Below are 17,398 nucleotides of genomic sequence, written 5' to 3'. Positions count from 1 at the left end.
TTATTTTAATACGAATTATTATCATCATTATAATATTACGATTGTTAATCAAGATTGTTTGAATAGATTGTTCCTTTGTAACAGTGTGTTTACTGTCATTTATTTCTTTTTAATGCATCATTCTGACCCCAAAAGTGTCTGTAAACTTACATTTTACTGTATGTATGTACTAAAACATATGCTGAATTTCTAAAAAAAAATTATAATAATAACAACAACAACAAAGCTAAAGTAAAACATTGCATAGCAGTCTGAAAGTCATCTTCAGTTGGTCTGACTCTATCACACCTTTATAGCCATGACATTTAACTATTTTTATTATTATTCACGTACCATTAAAATGCAACTGAACTGTGCTTTTAAAGGTCAAACTCTCTTAGAAAACCTTCATAAAATCAACTATTATAAACTGAAAATGCCCCATGTAAGAAGTCATTCACTTATTTTTAATCAATGGTAAAAACTAATTCAATTACAAGTTACTATAATCCAATCTTGCAAGGCGTAAGTAAGAAAAGGAAGAGTTAGTTATTAAATGTTATATAAAGTTCACATTTTTTAAATTAAATGTTTATTTACAGCTTTAGTTTTCCCTTCACGTTGACTTGTAAGCATAACTACTGTTGCTTTGGCAGCTGAAATCTACTTTTTTTGCTTTGTTTGTAGTTCATCCCTATGCCAGTCCTGTATGGAGTTTTCCTCTACATGGGCGTTGCTTCTCTCAGTGGCATCCAAGTAAGTGCCTTTAGGGATCTAACCTTTTTCTCAACCCCTCCTGCTTCCCCTCGCAGCCACAACTGAGCCGTTTGGAGCAGCTCTGAAAGCCAAAGAACATTTATGCTTTGTGACACTGCTATATGTTAATATCGTGCCAAACTTTCAAACTACACCACAACCTGCACTTTGTGTGTGAGCGTAAAACTCATTTGCATGCGCGCTACAACTGTGTTTAATGATTGGAAATGAATGATTTCTTCACACTGTGACAGCACGGGGACTGAAGAGCGAGGTGTTATGGGATTGGTTATTTGCATGCTGGCTGGGTTTACTCAGGCAATTTTGAGCTGCATTTTGATGAGGCTGTCAGACTGCAGTGTGGCTTGGCAGTGGCCAGGTGCTGCTTTGCTGTGCTCTCGTAGTCAGCTTTAATGTCAGCTCGAGAACAAGAGGTGGACAATTGCAAAATGGTGGACCTTGAGCGGAGACCTTTACAATATGCTCAGTGAATACCAATGTTTAGGTTTATGTCTGCTTGGATTTGACAAGTGTTGGCTTGTGGATTTGAGAATGTATTTGCAGTGTATTAGTGATGTAAAACAATGGAGTTAAAAGAAGGGCAAAAAAGGTAAACAATGTTCAGGTCAGCGGATGTTTTACTTATCATGACGTTTTTGCTTTCAAGCTTCATAAAAGTTGATCATTTGACTCTTTAGGTTACACTTTATTTTGACTTTTTATAATTTTTCCAACAATATGTAACTGACCATTAGAGTATCAAGACTCTTAGTTTACACATCTTGTCGCCTATCCAAGTTTTAGGAACAACAAATAATAAGTTGACTTCTAGTTGATCATTTGGTATCAGATGTGGCTTATATGAAAGGCCTCTAGATTATGCTTATTTTACCAAAATAAAATTTTGATCATGCCTTGATTTTTTTTTTTTTAATTAGGACAGTAAGGTCTGACTTTGCTGAGACAAAAGTCTTGTCACTTAACCGAAATAATGTACAGTATTGAATATAAAGGCATGCTGCAGTGGAAAAAGAATATTCTAGCAGCGTTCTTGCAGGACTCCCAGAGTTCATCAAGATTCATCTTCAATGCCTCTTTCATTTTACCCCAGACATGCTCAATAATGTTTATATCTGGTGATTGGGCTGTCCAATCCTTGAGCACCTAAACCTTCTTCGCTTTCAGGAACTTTGATGTGGAGGCTGAAGTATGAGAAGGATCTTTATCCTGCTGAAGAATTTGTCATCTCCTGTGGTTTTATTGTAATAGGCAGCACAAATGTCATGATACCTCAGGTTGTTGATGTTACCATCCCCTCTGCAGATCTCTCTCACGCCCCATAATGAACATAACCCCAAACCATGATTTTTCCTTCACCAAACTTGACTGATTTCTATGAGAATCTTGGTTCCATGTGGGTTCCAATAGGTCTTCTGCAGTGTTTGTGATGACTGGGATGCAGTTTAACAGGTGATTCATCGGAAAAATCTACTTTCTGCCACTTTTCCAAATGATCAACTAGAAGTTATTATTATTTGTTGCTCTTACAACTGGGATCGACGACAAGACTTTTGTAAGGTAGCGTAGGTTAGTAAAATACTGTAAGGTGATAAGTACTAATTCTCCATTTCCGCCTGATATTATGCCTTTTCAGTGATCACCACTGGCCAGGCAAGACACATTACATTTCCTTCTGGTAGTAATGTGTCACAATGCATCTCTTATTATCAATTGTGTTCAGATTTTGACATATTCTTTCTGCCTGATTTTGCCACGCTCTACATAATATTTGCTTATAACTAGGCCCACAGGAATCCGCAGAAAACTCTGCAGATTTCCGGAGATTATTGACCTTGTCATTCCATCTATTACTAATAAAAATGCATGCACACAGTGCTCAGCAGAAATGAGTATACCTCTTTTTCAAAATGAATATTTTTATCCAATTACCAGCAAATATAGCCAATATATTTAGATGCATTTAAATTGAGGTTTTATTAAAATTATGTAATAATTCAAATAGGAGTTTGGTTACCAAACGATTTGCAAAGAGAAAGAAAATACATTTAATTAAAATTTATTTAATACTTTTCCCCAACATATTCATTTGAGTGTACTAATTTTTGAACTGTGATCTTACGAGTTTTGCTAGATTAGTTCCTGTTTGGGCTTTTGTACTGACTAATCTAATGTAGATGCACAATATATTATTGTTATTTATGCTCAGCACTATATACATTTTCTCTTTTCGTTATAATATTGAATAATAAATAAATGTTCAGATGTTTATATGATTTGTGTACAATACAATTTGTAAAGTAATATTTTTTATGTCCTTTTAGTGGATGTATTATATGAAAAACCAACTATAGCTTTGTTTATGGAACTAGAGGTTTGATTACAAAGGCCTTTTAAATCTTAAATAAAAATTAAAAAGCTTTTAGCTCCTATAATCTCAAAATCTGCCATTTATTTACAAAACTGTGCAGAGAAAAAGTTCACAGATTCTACCTGGCCCTGCTTATGTGTTACAAGTGAGTGTTAAATCAAGTGGAAAAAGGATGACAATGACAGTTTCAACCAAAATCTATGTTTTGGAACAACACAATTTGAATAGTAATGTTTTGGTGCACTTTTTATACATGTCTCAAAACTCTTTTACATTAGTATTATAAAAGACACAGAATAAATTATTGACTAGAGGTTCTGATTCTCTTTTTTATTTGCTGCAATCTATTTTAAAAATAATAAATGATTGGGTTGATTAAATAAATTTTTTATAGATTCACCAAGACTTGTTTAATTACTGGATTAATCATTGTTTTGAACAAATGTTTCAATGACATTTTAACAGTTGTTTGATGCCAACTACTGGTATACAATGTAATGTACAAGTTTCTTTGAAATGACGATTTACTCTATTTTGACTACTGCTGCAGACTTCAGTGTTTATTTCCAAATATAAGCATTTTTCCCTGTAATACCTGTGGTAATTTGAATGTGTGACCCAGAAAAGTGTGGTTGAAAAGACTTAAGCCATGTACATGAACAACTGTTCTCTCTGCTTTAAACATTCTTAAGATTACTGTTCAGAATAAGAATAAGACTAAATGAGTGGTTTGAATTGATTTGCTATCTTTTTAAGGATAAATTGTTCAGCTTTAGTTTACACTACGAAAGCAATCCCAGTTTTGAATGTGTTTTCAACTACCTCTGTGACCCGAAAGTGCCGGCAACCGAATGATTAACATTGACAACCAGATCCATACAATTTGCAAAGAAATCATTCATATCACTCAGAATCATAAAGTTGAATTATTAAGTGAATTCTTTCACTCAAAAGGTCTGAACAGGACTAGTGATATGTGAATGATATCGTGTGAGAAATGATAATGAAAGATGTTATTTATTTTTTAATATATCAAAACTTTGTCCTTGATTAGTTCTGGGACAGGATCAAGCTGATCATGATGCCAGCGAAACACCAGCCAGACTTTTTCTTACCTGCGTCATGTGCCGCTCAGGAGAGTACATCTATTCACACTGGTGCAGATTGGTGCTTAGCAATACTCTGGATCCTCAAATCTACATTCCTGCCATCATCTTTCCCTGTCATTGTATGATAACATACTGCATTACATTGCCACACATAATACAATCATATTCGGGTAACACTTACAATAGTAGATCTGAATAAGGATTTATTAACATGTAAACTAAACATTTCTTATTATAATTAATGATGAGTTAAAGCATGCGCTAATCAAGAACTAACTTTAACTACAACATATATTAAATAATGGCTGCCTTCATAACCTGCTAGTACATGTCTGTTAATAATTAAATAACACTTTAATCTAAATGTAACTTGCTCTGTGAGAGAATAATAATTATTAAAAGTGCAACCTGACCAACAAGAACTATTAGTATGTCATGACTTTACTTGGAGGGGCACATTGTTATCAACTCATTCATGGCTCTTCTTAATTAGCCAATAATTTGAGATTGAAAAAGCATGACTATTAACTCATTTTGAACAACTCATGAACTCCTGTGTTTAAACGTCTGGTCATGCATCCAGCAAGTGTGTTTACACTGAAAAAACTATAGAAAAGTGTTCTGTGTACATCAAAATGAACAGTTTAAACACGGAGTTCATGAGTGAAATCATCTGTTGATATTTGAACATAGAGTATTTGATTTTGTTAAATTAAATGCCCAAAAATGGAGTGGGGCCACCAGGCCTACGAACTGGCTGAGTGAAATGAATTTGAACACCACAGAAGAGTTAAATAACATACTGTCCTTGTCATCAATTGAAATTCCAGCCGTCTGTTATTCAGTAAGGATCTTAGCTTGATGATAATTCTGTCATCGTTTACTCATCCTCCACTTGTTACAAACCTGTTTGGGTTTCTTTCTCCTGTTGAACACAAAACAAGATTTTCTGAAGAATGATGTAAAAATCAGCCATTGACTGAAATTTTGCTGTTTTTTTTCAACATTCTTCAGAATATCTTGTTTTGTGTTCAACAAGAAATAAAATCATAAACTTTAGTCACTTGAGTGTGATTAAATGGTGAGAAATATTCATTTTTTTGTGAACTATGCCTTTAATGTACTCGCCCTCAAGCCTTGCAAGATGTAGGGGCCTTTTTCCTACAGTACAACATTTAAAATGTTTTAAAAAACATTACTGCTTATGCAAGGTGTTTTTAACATGTCTATGGGCTCAATTGGAAAAATCCAACATTGAGATATTTTGTTTTGCTGTGATGTATATATTGTGATATGAATTGTGTAAATTCACCAGATATTTTGACAAGCTCTATTTAGAAATACTGCGGGTGTCCTTGTTTCTTCTCCGGGTTTTACCAAATGCTTTCATTGTGTGTGGTGCTGCATGCCGCTGCACCTTTTTATTTATCATCTCATTCTGCTGTCTGACTGAGCCTGATCCAAGACGAGTTTCAATCACTTCTCGTCTTATTCATCTCACAGTGTCCCAGCGGCAGAGCGGCTGCGCTATATTTGGGGGACGATGAGAGACCATGCCTACACCTACTCTCTTTACTGAGATGGACACACTGCAGCATGAGGGAGACGAGCTGGAGTGGAGAGAATCAGCGAGGTATAAACACACACGTCTATAACCCATTTCAATAAAGTGTGCCATTGGTCCATTAACATTTCCTGCTTGTGTCAAACTATTGCAAATCGTAACAAGCCATTCAATCATAGTAAGCACTATAACAGCGATCATAACATTATTTATCAATTTGAACCTTCTGGATTCTCAGAAGCTATGGAAATTAAAAATGCATAACAGGAAATATGTTAGGACCACTGTTATTGTTTACACCCCTCAAAATGGTCTATCGGAACTATTACACCTAATTACATCATATACTACCTGACAACAGTATTTTCGTCGATCCCAATTTTAAGAGCAACAAATAATAACTGATTTTTAGTTGATCATTTGGAAAAGTAGCAGCAGGTTGAATTTTTCAGATGAATCATCTGTTGATCTGCATCTCAATCATCACAAATAACTGCAGAAGACCTGTTGGAACCCGCATGGACCCAATATTCTCAAAAAGGAAAAATCATGATTGGGGTTACGATCAGTATGGGTGCATTTGAGAGATCTGCAGAGTGGATGGCAACATCAACAGCCTAAGGATCATGACATTTGTGATGCCTATTACATTACAAACCACAGGAGAGGGCAAATTCTTCAGCAGGATAGCGCTCCTTCTCATACGTCAGCCTCCACATCAAAGTTTCTGAAAGCAAAGAAGGTCAAGGTGCTCAAGGATTGGACAGCCCAATCACCAGACATGAACATTATCGAGCATGTCTGGGGTAAGATGAAGGAGGAGGCATTGAAGATGAATCCAAAGAATCTTGATGTACTCTGAGAGCCCTGCAAGAACACTGCAAGAATATTAATTCTTTTTCCACTGCACCATGACTTTATATTCTACACTGTACATTATTTCTGTTAAGTGACAAGACTTTTATCTCAGCAAAGTCAGACCTTACGGTCCTAATTATATAATAAAAAAATCAGTCATGATCATATTTTATTTGGTAAAATAAGCGTAATCTAGAGGCCTTTGCCTTTCATATAAGCCACTTCTGATACCAAATGATCAACTAGAATTCAAGTTATTATTTGATGTTTCTACAACTTGGATAGGAGACAAGACTTGTGTCAGGTAGTGTATGTATTGGAAATATACCAGCTCTGACAACTATTGGTTTGTCACTTGTATATTGATTTTGGCTTTGTGGCACTTTCAAGACAATTGGTTAGTTAGCTGTCATTCAGATCTATTGTCGCTAAAACTAAATCCCTATTAAAAGCCTTGTTGTTAATTTTGGTGGCCTGTTTCTAATAATAGAATAAAAATATCTTAATCAGAATTCCTGAAGTGTAAACTTACCGTTCTGGAAAAATCAAGAAGAATTAAGATTTTTCCCCTGTAAATTGCATCTTTGTTTCTGTCTTTGTTTCTGTGTTGATAGATAGATAGATAGATAGATAGATAGATAGATAGATAGATGATAGATAGATAGATAGATAGATAGATAGATAGATAGATAGATAGATAGATAGATAGATAAGAATCTTATTAGATAGAATTAGATAGAAATACAATATAGCATGATGAAAGCAACACATCTAACTTTTAACTAATTACTTTTTTGAACAAATTCTTATGAAATAATGAATCATTTATGTAATCCTTTATTTTGTTAAAAATAATCATCATAAAAAAATGTTTAATGAACACGAAACCATTTTTTTGGCCTGTCATGTATTATATATTTAAAGAGCAAGAGAAAAAATAGCACTAAAGTTTGCATTTTATTAAGTCTCACACTGTTTACATGAATTAGATAATATAAGTGCATTTAAATGTTTAAAATGTAGTTATAACGTTGGATATAATGCAACATTTATTTTCCACCTAAGGCTGAATATCTGATGCAAAAAAAAAAAAAAAAAAAAAAAAATTTATGACCAATTTTTTGCCCATTTTTTTCACACATTTCATCTTAGAATAAACAGCGGCTGCTCTGAACAACATCAACATCAGAAACTTTGAGTTCCTTTTTTCTCAGCTTGACTTCAGCTTTGAGTGTGTGTGACTGTGTATGTCTGCAGGTGGGTGAAGTTTGAGGAAAAAGTGAGGAGGGTGGAGAGAGATGGAGCAAACCACACGTTTCCACACTGTCCCTGCACAGCCTGTTTGAACTGCGGACATGCCTGCAGACCGGCACCGTGCTGCTGGACCTGGAGGGATACTCGCTCCCACAGATCGTCGGTGAGATTCGGATGTACAACGAAAGTGTCTTGCATACTGAAGTGTGCATCAGAATGTTGTTATTTTTATGATAATGCCTAACTTCACTTTTGTCCCATGTAGATGACATCATCGATCGTCAGGTAGAGGAAGGGTTGATCGGTCCTGATTTGAGAGACAAAATCAGCTTTGTCCTGCTGAGAAAGCACAGACACCAGACTAAAAAGCCCATCCATCGCTCCCTTGCGGATTTGGGCAAGTCTGGTTCAGGAGGCAGTGAGTGTTCAAATGTTTTTCTGTCTCTCCATTCATCCATCCGTATGCACACACACACGCCCACATCCACACCCACACACATATATAAAGAACTAATCTATAGCGCTGCAATGGAATTGTAGGAATCGTTCAGTATATTGTCGTTCAGTATATTGGAACCCAGTTGACCCAGTTGCTTGTTTGTCTTACAATGATGTTTCAAAAGTGGTCATTTTGTACTCGAGCCTTATGTTGTTCAATCTCTTGCAAAAAAAAAGCTTATTATCAAAACCTTCAGGATGATCTTTTCCATACAATAGGAGCAAAGTGGATATCAGGCTCTGAAAAGGTTTTAGAAAAGAAGATTTTCAGAAAATAAAGTCTTTGTATTTGTCACACACAGATGTATGGCTTCAGAGGTAATGTCTTTGTCCTTTTTGACAGCCATTGCTTGTCACCCATTTTCGCTTTTTTAGTAAAGGCTGGACAAATAAACGTTGCTGGACATTGCACAAGTAAATGGCTTTACACACATCAAATTGTTAACCTTGGAAATGGCTTTTTTCAGACATCGAATTGTTTACTTTGGATTTGTCTAAACCTAGGTAAAATTAATCCTGAGTTATCTTACTTCACGGTTTACATTAGTCAAATAATGCCTAATGTAAAACGTGAAGTAAGATAAAAATGTAAAAGTTTTACCCAGCATAATTTACCCAGGATTAGCATTTAACATTTCTGACTCCTAAACTTTGGGTTCACATCATTATTTGCATATATGCAGTCAGAATCATCAGTCATTATAGATTTGTTTAACACTTTTGGAATATTTTTAGAATGTTAATTTAAAGAAGTGAAGAACTACAAACTAATGCCGCGGTCATACCAGAGTTGAGCATGCAAAATTCTGTTTTACAGCGCTGCAAAAGAGGTGGGATTAAACAAGATTATTAGACATTAAAAAAGCAATAAAAAAATATTGGATAATTCGATTAGGGCCCTGTGTCGTACAAATATGTCCTATTAGTTATACGATGTTATCCAAGAGGACACATGAGGCGCTCTGCATGTGTTCCTTGGGACTAGAGACCCATTTTATAATCACAGAAGAAGAAGGCGGGTTGTCTCCCTGTCAGCTTTTCTGCACCATCTGTAGTTCCCCTTTTCTGCACAGAAGAACTGAACAGTTAAATGCACATGCTCTAAAGCCAGGGCCTTCATCGAATTATCCATTTATACTTAATAAATTACTAACACTTTTAACATTGATCTCCCCCTCCTGAGTTTGTATTGGAATAGAATGGAATTTCAGAGCTATAATCCAACAACACACATAAAATATAATAACAGATCTAAAAAATCATATAAAAGTCAAATAAAATCCAATAAAAGTGACTTTATAAATTAACTACTAATTTAGTTTTCGAATAAGTATATGCTAATGAAGCCTCTATAGGCCCAATAGGTTTTCAAAAATGGTTACACAGGAATCAGAAGCGAGAGACACATGCTATTTTTATTGTTTCTGCTACATCTTCTTGTCCAAGATAGCTCCTTCTGCAAAATGCTTCATTAGTATGCAACACACATCTCACTCCAAGAAGAACATGTTTCGGTGAACATATCATTTGGCAGAGCATACAAATATTTTCAATAAAGAGTAAGAATGACTGTAAGGCAAATGATTTAACATATCTTAAGGCAAAGCATGCACAACATATTTCTAATAAAGAATAAAGGATAACGCTAAGGAAAAATTAAAAAGCTTTCAGTTCTTAATTATTTTTTATTATTGTTTTTGTGGCATTCATTCTTGTCTTTTACTGCTGTACAGTTTATGTCTGTAAATTGCCTTGAAATGCTACTTTTTCAAAGGTGCTGTATAAAAAATAACATTCATTATTATTATTATTATTATTATTTATATTATTATTATATTATTATTATAAAAACATTGTAATGTTCTTTGCCTCTCATAGCTCGGAGTCCTGCCCGAACCCCTGCCCAGGCAGCAAATTTTAACCGCTCTACTGAAGATCTGCGCACCAAACAAGCAGCAAACTATGGAAGACTACGTGAGTTTATGCACCTCTTTTTATTTTGTCATCATCTTCTTTCCTTTTTAAATTCATTTTTACCAAAGCAAAAACAAATCTGATAACATATAAGGGATGTAGTTGGCCGCAGCCATGCCATACACACCCCAACAAACAAAGAACCATACTTAAAAGCTCCTCTACCCTATTTTCACCCCTCTGAACTCACTTTTTACACAACAAGGTCTGGGCTTGTTCCCAACTCACACGTAACAGCCATTAACAGCAAATAATTAATCAAGTTCAACCTTAAAGGGATAGTGCGCCCCAAATTGAAATTACCTCATCATTTATTCTCCCTCCTCATGTGGTTTTAATGAGTTTTCTCTGTTGAACACAAAGAAGATATTTTGAAGAATGCTGATGCTGGAACGTATATGATTTCTATATAAGGGAACAAATTACTATGGAAGTAATAAGTAACCATCATTTTTTTAAATACCTTCCTGTGTATTCAACAGAAAAAAAACTCAAATAGATTAAATTAAGTGAAGGGTGAGTAAATGATGACAGAATTTTCATTTTGGGGTGAACTATCCTTTTAATAACACCATAAACAACTGCACTTGGCATTTCTTTTCATTTCTTGCCATTCTTTTGCCACACATGTTGCCATTTCCAAACATCAGAGATTTTGTGTTTGATTTGATTTGCTTTGTTTTTAATCATCCTGTATCATCATACTGTAGAAAAATTTGAAATGAAATCTGCTCCGTGAGAGATTAATTGTTATATATAGCTAGTCAGGTTGTTGCAGTGAGTATTCATAATATTATTGATGGGACACTTGCAATAATATTTCTTTGTATATTTGTGCCTTTGTGTCTGTAGGCCACGCTCAAAGCAGGAGTATGAATGACATCGCCGACACACCAAGCACAGACCAGGTGAGTCACACACTGTCACAATGGCTCTTTATTTGTATTAAAAGGCCAGCGCTTGACAAGGCACAACAGCTATTGTACTGTTCACAATAGCATCTGCACAGGCCTTTAGTGTTTGCTTTTGAACCTTTTTTTTTTTAGCTGCCTTGACCAATTTACAGATTGAGAAATTCAGCCAAGGCCGATTCTGGGATTCAGCTCATCTTTTTTTCTTCTTTCTTTGGCTTAAACAAATTGGGATTTAATTAACAGTTTCAATTATAATCTAAAACAAAACTTATGTTTTCTTAATATAAGGGTCAAAAAATCATTATAAATCTAAGAAGTAAAAGTGGAAAAAGTATAACAATGGATTTGTTTATTAACGCTGAGCAAAAATGAATCATGATTATTTGTATCCAAATAAGTTGTTTTGACATAATATACAGTATATACTGTACAGTTGAAGTCAGAATATTAGCCTCCTTTGAATTTTTTTTCCCTTTATCCAGATAATGTTTAAACAGACTGAAGAAATTTTCACAGTATGTCTGATATATGTTTTCTTCTGGAGAAAGTCTTATTTGTGTTATTTCGGCTAGAATGAAAGCAGTTTTTAATTTTTTAAAAACTATTTTAGGGACAAAATTATTAGTCCCTTAAGCTATATTTTTTTCGATAGTCTACAGAACAAACCATCATTATACAATAACTTATCTAATTACCCTAACTTGCCTAGTTAACCTAATTAACTTAGTTAAGCCTTTAAATGTCACTTTAAGCTGTATAGAAGTGTCTTGAAAATATCTAGTCAAATATTATTTACTGTCATCATGGCAAAGACAAAATAAATCAGTTATTAGAAATAGGTTATTAAAACTATTATTTTTAGAAAGGTGTTGGAAAAAAAATCTTCCCTCAGTCAAAGAGAAATTGGGGAAAAATAAACAGGGGGGCTTAATAATTCAAGGGGGCTAGAATTCTGACTTAACTGTATGTGTGTGTGCGCTGCGTATTATTAGCCATATATAAATACACTCCATCCATGCATATATTTGTGAAAATATTTCCTTTTTTACATATATATTATACATTTACTATATTTTATACATAAATATTTAAACCTATGTAACGAAATTGTTTTGTATAGTTTGGGCCAAGGTGTTTTTACATGCATTTTTTATTTCTCTTTGCTATTTGGGCTTATTAGAACCTAATTAGAATAAAAACCTGTCCTATATATGTCCATATACGTGGACTCGTGGAACATTTTTTCCTGAATTATTTTTAATGCATATTTAACATAGAATTTTTAAAAACTTGCTTTGACTATCAGAGAGTAAAAACAAAATTTTTTCCCCATTTTGGACAGTTAAAAACAGTGTTTGGGACATTTTCATATGCTGCAAAACAGTTGCAGGATGACACTGTATGTCTGTAACAAAATATAAAACATTTAAAGTATTTTAAATAGCCATTTAAGAGCTAAAATGTGCTGTCCACATGTGGACACTCAAGCCCTAGGGGATAAATATATATAATACACACACTTATATTATGTCAAAACAAACTTTTATCTCTGATGTGATTAATCTAAGCCCAGCACTTGTTTTATCTAAACCTCTTAAAAGACATGTTGAAGTCAAAATTATCCCCTGTTTATTGTTTACCCCCAATTTCTGTTTAACAGAGAGAAGATTTTTTTTCAACTCATTCTAAACATAATAGTTTTCATAACTCATTTCTAATAACTGATTTATTTTATCTTTGCCATGATGACAGTAAATAATATTTGACTAGATATTTTTCAAGACACTTCTAAACAGCTTAAAGTGACATATAAAGGCTTAACTAGGTTAATTAGGTTAACTAGGCAAGTTAGGGTAATTAGGCAAGTTATTGTATAATGATGGTTTGTTCTGTAGACAGTCTAAAATTTATAGTTTAAAGGGGCTAATAATTTTGACCTTAAAATGGCTTTTAAATTTTTTTTAATTGCTTTTATTTTAGCCAAAATAAAACAAATAAGACTTTCTCCAGAAGAAAAATATTATCAGACATACTGTGAAAAATTCCTTGCTCTGTTAAACAATTTGGGAAATATAAAAAAAACAAAAAAACAAAACAAAGGGGGGGCTAATAATTCAACTATATATTTACCATGATTTACAGAAGACACCTAATACAATGTAATTCTGTGTAAAAATTGTTTTAAATACCAATTTTCAGGCCACATTTAAAACAAAAATCATTTGATGACATTAAATACTTGATTTAAGGATCACTGTACGGCCTGTAAAATAATATATACTTTTAATTCTATATACTTTGATTCTTTATACTATGATCAAATCAGCTAAATTATTTGAATGTTTTAATTTCTAAAGAAAAATATCTGACTTTTTGATGGTCCCCTATTGGCACATTTGTTGGCTAATTCTCATTTGAATATTAGTAGACTGTCTGCCTATATCTGTTGATACTGCTCCTTCAACAGACATTTAACTGATAATAAGAAACTTTGCAAGTACATGTCAACTTCCCCTAACCCTAACCCTAACCCCAACCTAACAGTCTATTTATAATCTAATGAAAGTACTTGGCATGTAGATGCAAGTAACTTAAAATTTAACAAAATGCATTTAAGGGACCATCCAAAATAAAGTGATACCAAAATATCTATTATATTATTTATAATAACTATGGATTAGAATGCTGTTTTCATTTTTTAAATGTGATGGCACTAAATATCAGTAATATTTTTACTTTCAAAGTTATTTGAAACACTTTACTTTCATGATTTTCTGTTCACAAAATCACTTTTGTAATTGCATTTGAGGAAACTTTAAAGCAGGCATGTCCAAGCTCGGTCCTGGAGGCCGGTGTCCTGCAAAGTTTAGTTCCAACCCCAATCAGACACACCCTGGGCTAGCTTATCAAGCACTTACTAGGCTTTCTAGAAACATCCGTGCAGGTGTGTTGAGGCAAGTTGGAGCTAAAATCTGCAGGACACCGGCCCTCCAGGGACCGAGTTTGGACACCCCTGCTTTAACCCTTGACTTGGAAATAAAAAGTTTTTTGTTTAGATTTGACCATGTTCATAATTTAAAGTCACAGAAAAGAAAAAATCCTGCAGAATCGTTGTGAAATCATCAAATTCAAACTGACAAATTCCTGCCATAATAGATTTGATGTTTTTAATTTTATAATAATGTGGTGTTTCCAGTGCTTGGTTGGAAGGGCATCCGCTGTGTTAAACACATGCTGGATAAGTTGGCGGTTCATTCCGCTGTGGCGACCCCTGAATAAAGGAACTAAGCCGAAAGAAAATGATTATATGAATAATGTGGTGTCACTCACCAGTTTTAGGTGAGGTAATGCTGATTTTATTGAATCTGCTTTTGTGCTAAATATATAAATGGCATACGTTATAGATTGTTCATATGAAGGGAATGTTATGTGTATGTGTGTGTGGTACCGGTCATCTGAGTGCTGTGCTGTACTGTGGCCTGGTGTCTGGGTCAGTATTGATCTCACATCGGGGAAACGTGCTCATCTGATTGTGTGGTCCGCGTGCTACGCTCTCACATGCAGAGAGACACCCGGGAGCTCTTCAAAATGGTGTCACTGGCTCCATTTTGTTACAGCGCACAAGGGTGTAGCCACTGATTTATGTTCTGCTTTTGTTCACAAAAATATATTGAAATTATTTTGAAAGATTATGTCATTTAAGTCTTTGTTTGTTGGTCGTGTGGCCCTGAAAACTAATAGCTGGAATAAAAAAAAAAAAACAGCATATATGAAGACAATCTAAACACTTACCGGCCACTATATTAGGTACACCTTACTACTGTGTTGGACACCCTTTTGCCTTCTGACTACCTTAATCTTTCATGAACCAAAGGTGCTTATTGGGTTGAGTTCTGGTGGCTGTGGATGCCATTTGAGTACACTGAAACTCATGTTCAAGAAACCAGTCTGAGGTGATTCCCACTTATGACATCGGTCGTGTTATCCGCTTCTATTGTCCAATTTTGGTGAGCCTGTGTAAATTGTAGCCTCCATTTACCTGTTCTTAGCTGACAGCAGTGGCACCGGTGTGTGGCACTTCTGCTGCTGTAGCCCATCCGCCTCAAGGTTGGATGTGTTGTGGGTTTAGAGATGCCTTCTGCATACTTTGGTTGTAACGAGTGGTTATTTGAGTTACTGATAGCTTTTCTATCAGTATAAAAACAGTCTGACAATTCTCTGTGAACCCTAGAGATGGTTGTGCGTGAAAATCCCTGTAGATCAGCAGTTTCTGAAATACTCAGACCAGCCCGTCTGGCACCAACAACCATGCCACATTTAAAGTCACTTAAATCACCTTTCTTCCCCATTCTGATGCTCGGTTTGACCTGCAGCGGATCGTCTTGACCATGTCTACATGCCTAAATGCATTAAGTTGCTACCATGTGATTGGCTAAATAGAAATTTGCGTTAACAAGTAGTTGGGACAGGTGTACCTAATAAGTGGCTGGTGAGTGTATATTCATATAAATAACCTAATATATTCATTACATCAGAGAAAAGCTTAGCCAAAACAATATAAAATTCATTTTTTTTCTTAAATCAAACAATCCTGGCCAAATATTTTAGTGGTAGAAAACATTTAAAATAGAAATCACTCATTTAACTTTGTAATAGAATTTCCATGGGGTTTAAAAAATTTTAAATCAGACATTTAAGCACACTGAAAAAATTATTTCTGCTAAATTGTTGCAAACAATTTATATGGGTTCAGTTTAAACAAACAATTTAAGTTTAGTAATATTTAACTTAATTTGTTTGTTTAAATTTATCCCAAATAAATTGTTTGCAAACACTTAATTTAAAAAATTTAGTTAATCCAAGGAATCATCTTTGAAGCATTTTTTTAGTGCATTTAAAAAAGTCCTAAACAATGAGCGATATTGTATTGTAGGTCTTAATTCTTAATTGTCTATATCTCTATATTACTGTAATTTTGATTAAATAAATTCAGCCTTGAACTTAATTCTTTAAAAACATTTTAAAAATCAAACTAGTATTTAACAAATACTGAGCATTTAAATCACCTTTAAAAACAATTATCATTTTAAATCTAGTCTTACTATAGAAATAACGAGACCTAAATTCATATCCAAACCCATTTCATGTTGTTTTGTTTATGAAGATGGGAAACAGAGTTAGATATTTTGTTTCTTGGAATAGACCTCAACACATTGCGCCCTGTCTGCCAGATAAACAACAAAGCCTTTCTGAACCAGTTTCTTATTTATCCCCGATATACAATGTGTCTTTGAGATATTATCTTTCCACGTGAACGCTGTAACATGCTTGGTTTACAATTTGTTCAGAGTTAAACAGGAGGAAAGCAGAATTACTCCTCTAAATCCAGACTGTGCTTTACTCAAGGGCTTCAGAAGGAATTCTGCTGTCTTCCAAGTGATAAAGGCTGCAGATATTTTAGTTTGAGAGTTTAGAATAGCACAAGCCAGTGTGGGAATAGCACATTTTCTGTTGAGTTTCACAGAGCGTGAACAGCAGTAAAATCAGCTTTTGTTTGTAAGTGTGGCAGTTCCTGATTATTGGCACGTGAAAGGATTTCGATTAAAGAATGATAATGTCATTTACATAATCAAATAATACATTTGGTTTGCACAGAACAGGGCTTCATTTGTGTAGAAGATTTTTATTAATAGAAAAGATTTTAAAAACATGCTTCTTTTCAGAAGTCATGCAAGAGACCATAATAGAACTGATGGGATAAAACATAACATGAGGGTCCTGTGATGGAACACATCTGTTAAATGACAACACAAGGGTTCAATGATAGAAAAAAATAGTAAATAACAACAGAAGGCTCCTGTGGGGGATAAAGGAATAAAAGGGTTAAAAGACAACATGACATCATGAAAACCCCCCTCTTTCGGTTCAAGTCTACCTTCGAATTTTTTCAAAAAATGCATCATAATGGGTGTGGAGCTCTGGGAGCAGAGGGAGGAGTGGGCGTGGCCAGCAGAGCAGGGGAATGAACAACTGTAGTCAGTTGGCTCACAAAATGATAAACAATCTGTGAGGAGATGTATGATTTTATAGTTTACAAAAAATA

General features: G+C 34.4%; 1 protein-coding gene across 1 annotated transcript in view; it reads left to right on the top strand.

Moving 5' to 3' along the window:
• The window catches only part of slc4a5a (solute carrier family 4 member 5a), a 53,728-nt gene extending 49,370 nt beyond the window's left edge, over positions 1-4,358 (top strand). The window contains 4 exon segments of the mRNA XM_056456785.1: positions 667-735; positions 4,179-4,229; positions 4,231-4,288; positions 4,291-4,358. Of these exon segments, the coding sequence (XP_056312760.1) occupies positions 667-735; positions 4,179-4,229; positions 4,231-4,288; positions 4,291-4,358 (246 nt within the window).
• Positions 4,359-17,398: the final 13,040 nt, after the last annotated feature.

The sequence above is a fragment of the Danio aesculapii genome, chromosome 5, assembly GCF_903798145.1.
Source record: "Danio aesculapii chromosome 5, fDanAes4.1, whole genome shotgun sequence".
NCBI classification, from domain to species: Eukaryota; Metazoa; Chordata; class Actinopteri; order Cypriniformes; family Danionidae; genus Danio; species Danio aesculapii.
Note: the sequence above shows the minus strand (reverse complement) of the source record. Positions and strands in the feature narration are given on the sequence as shown.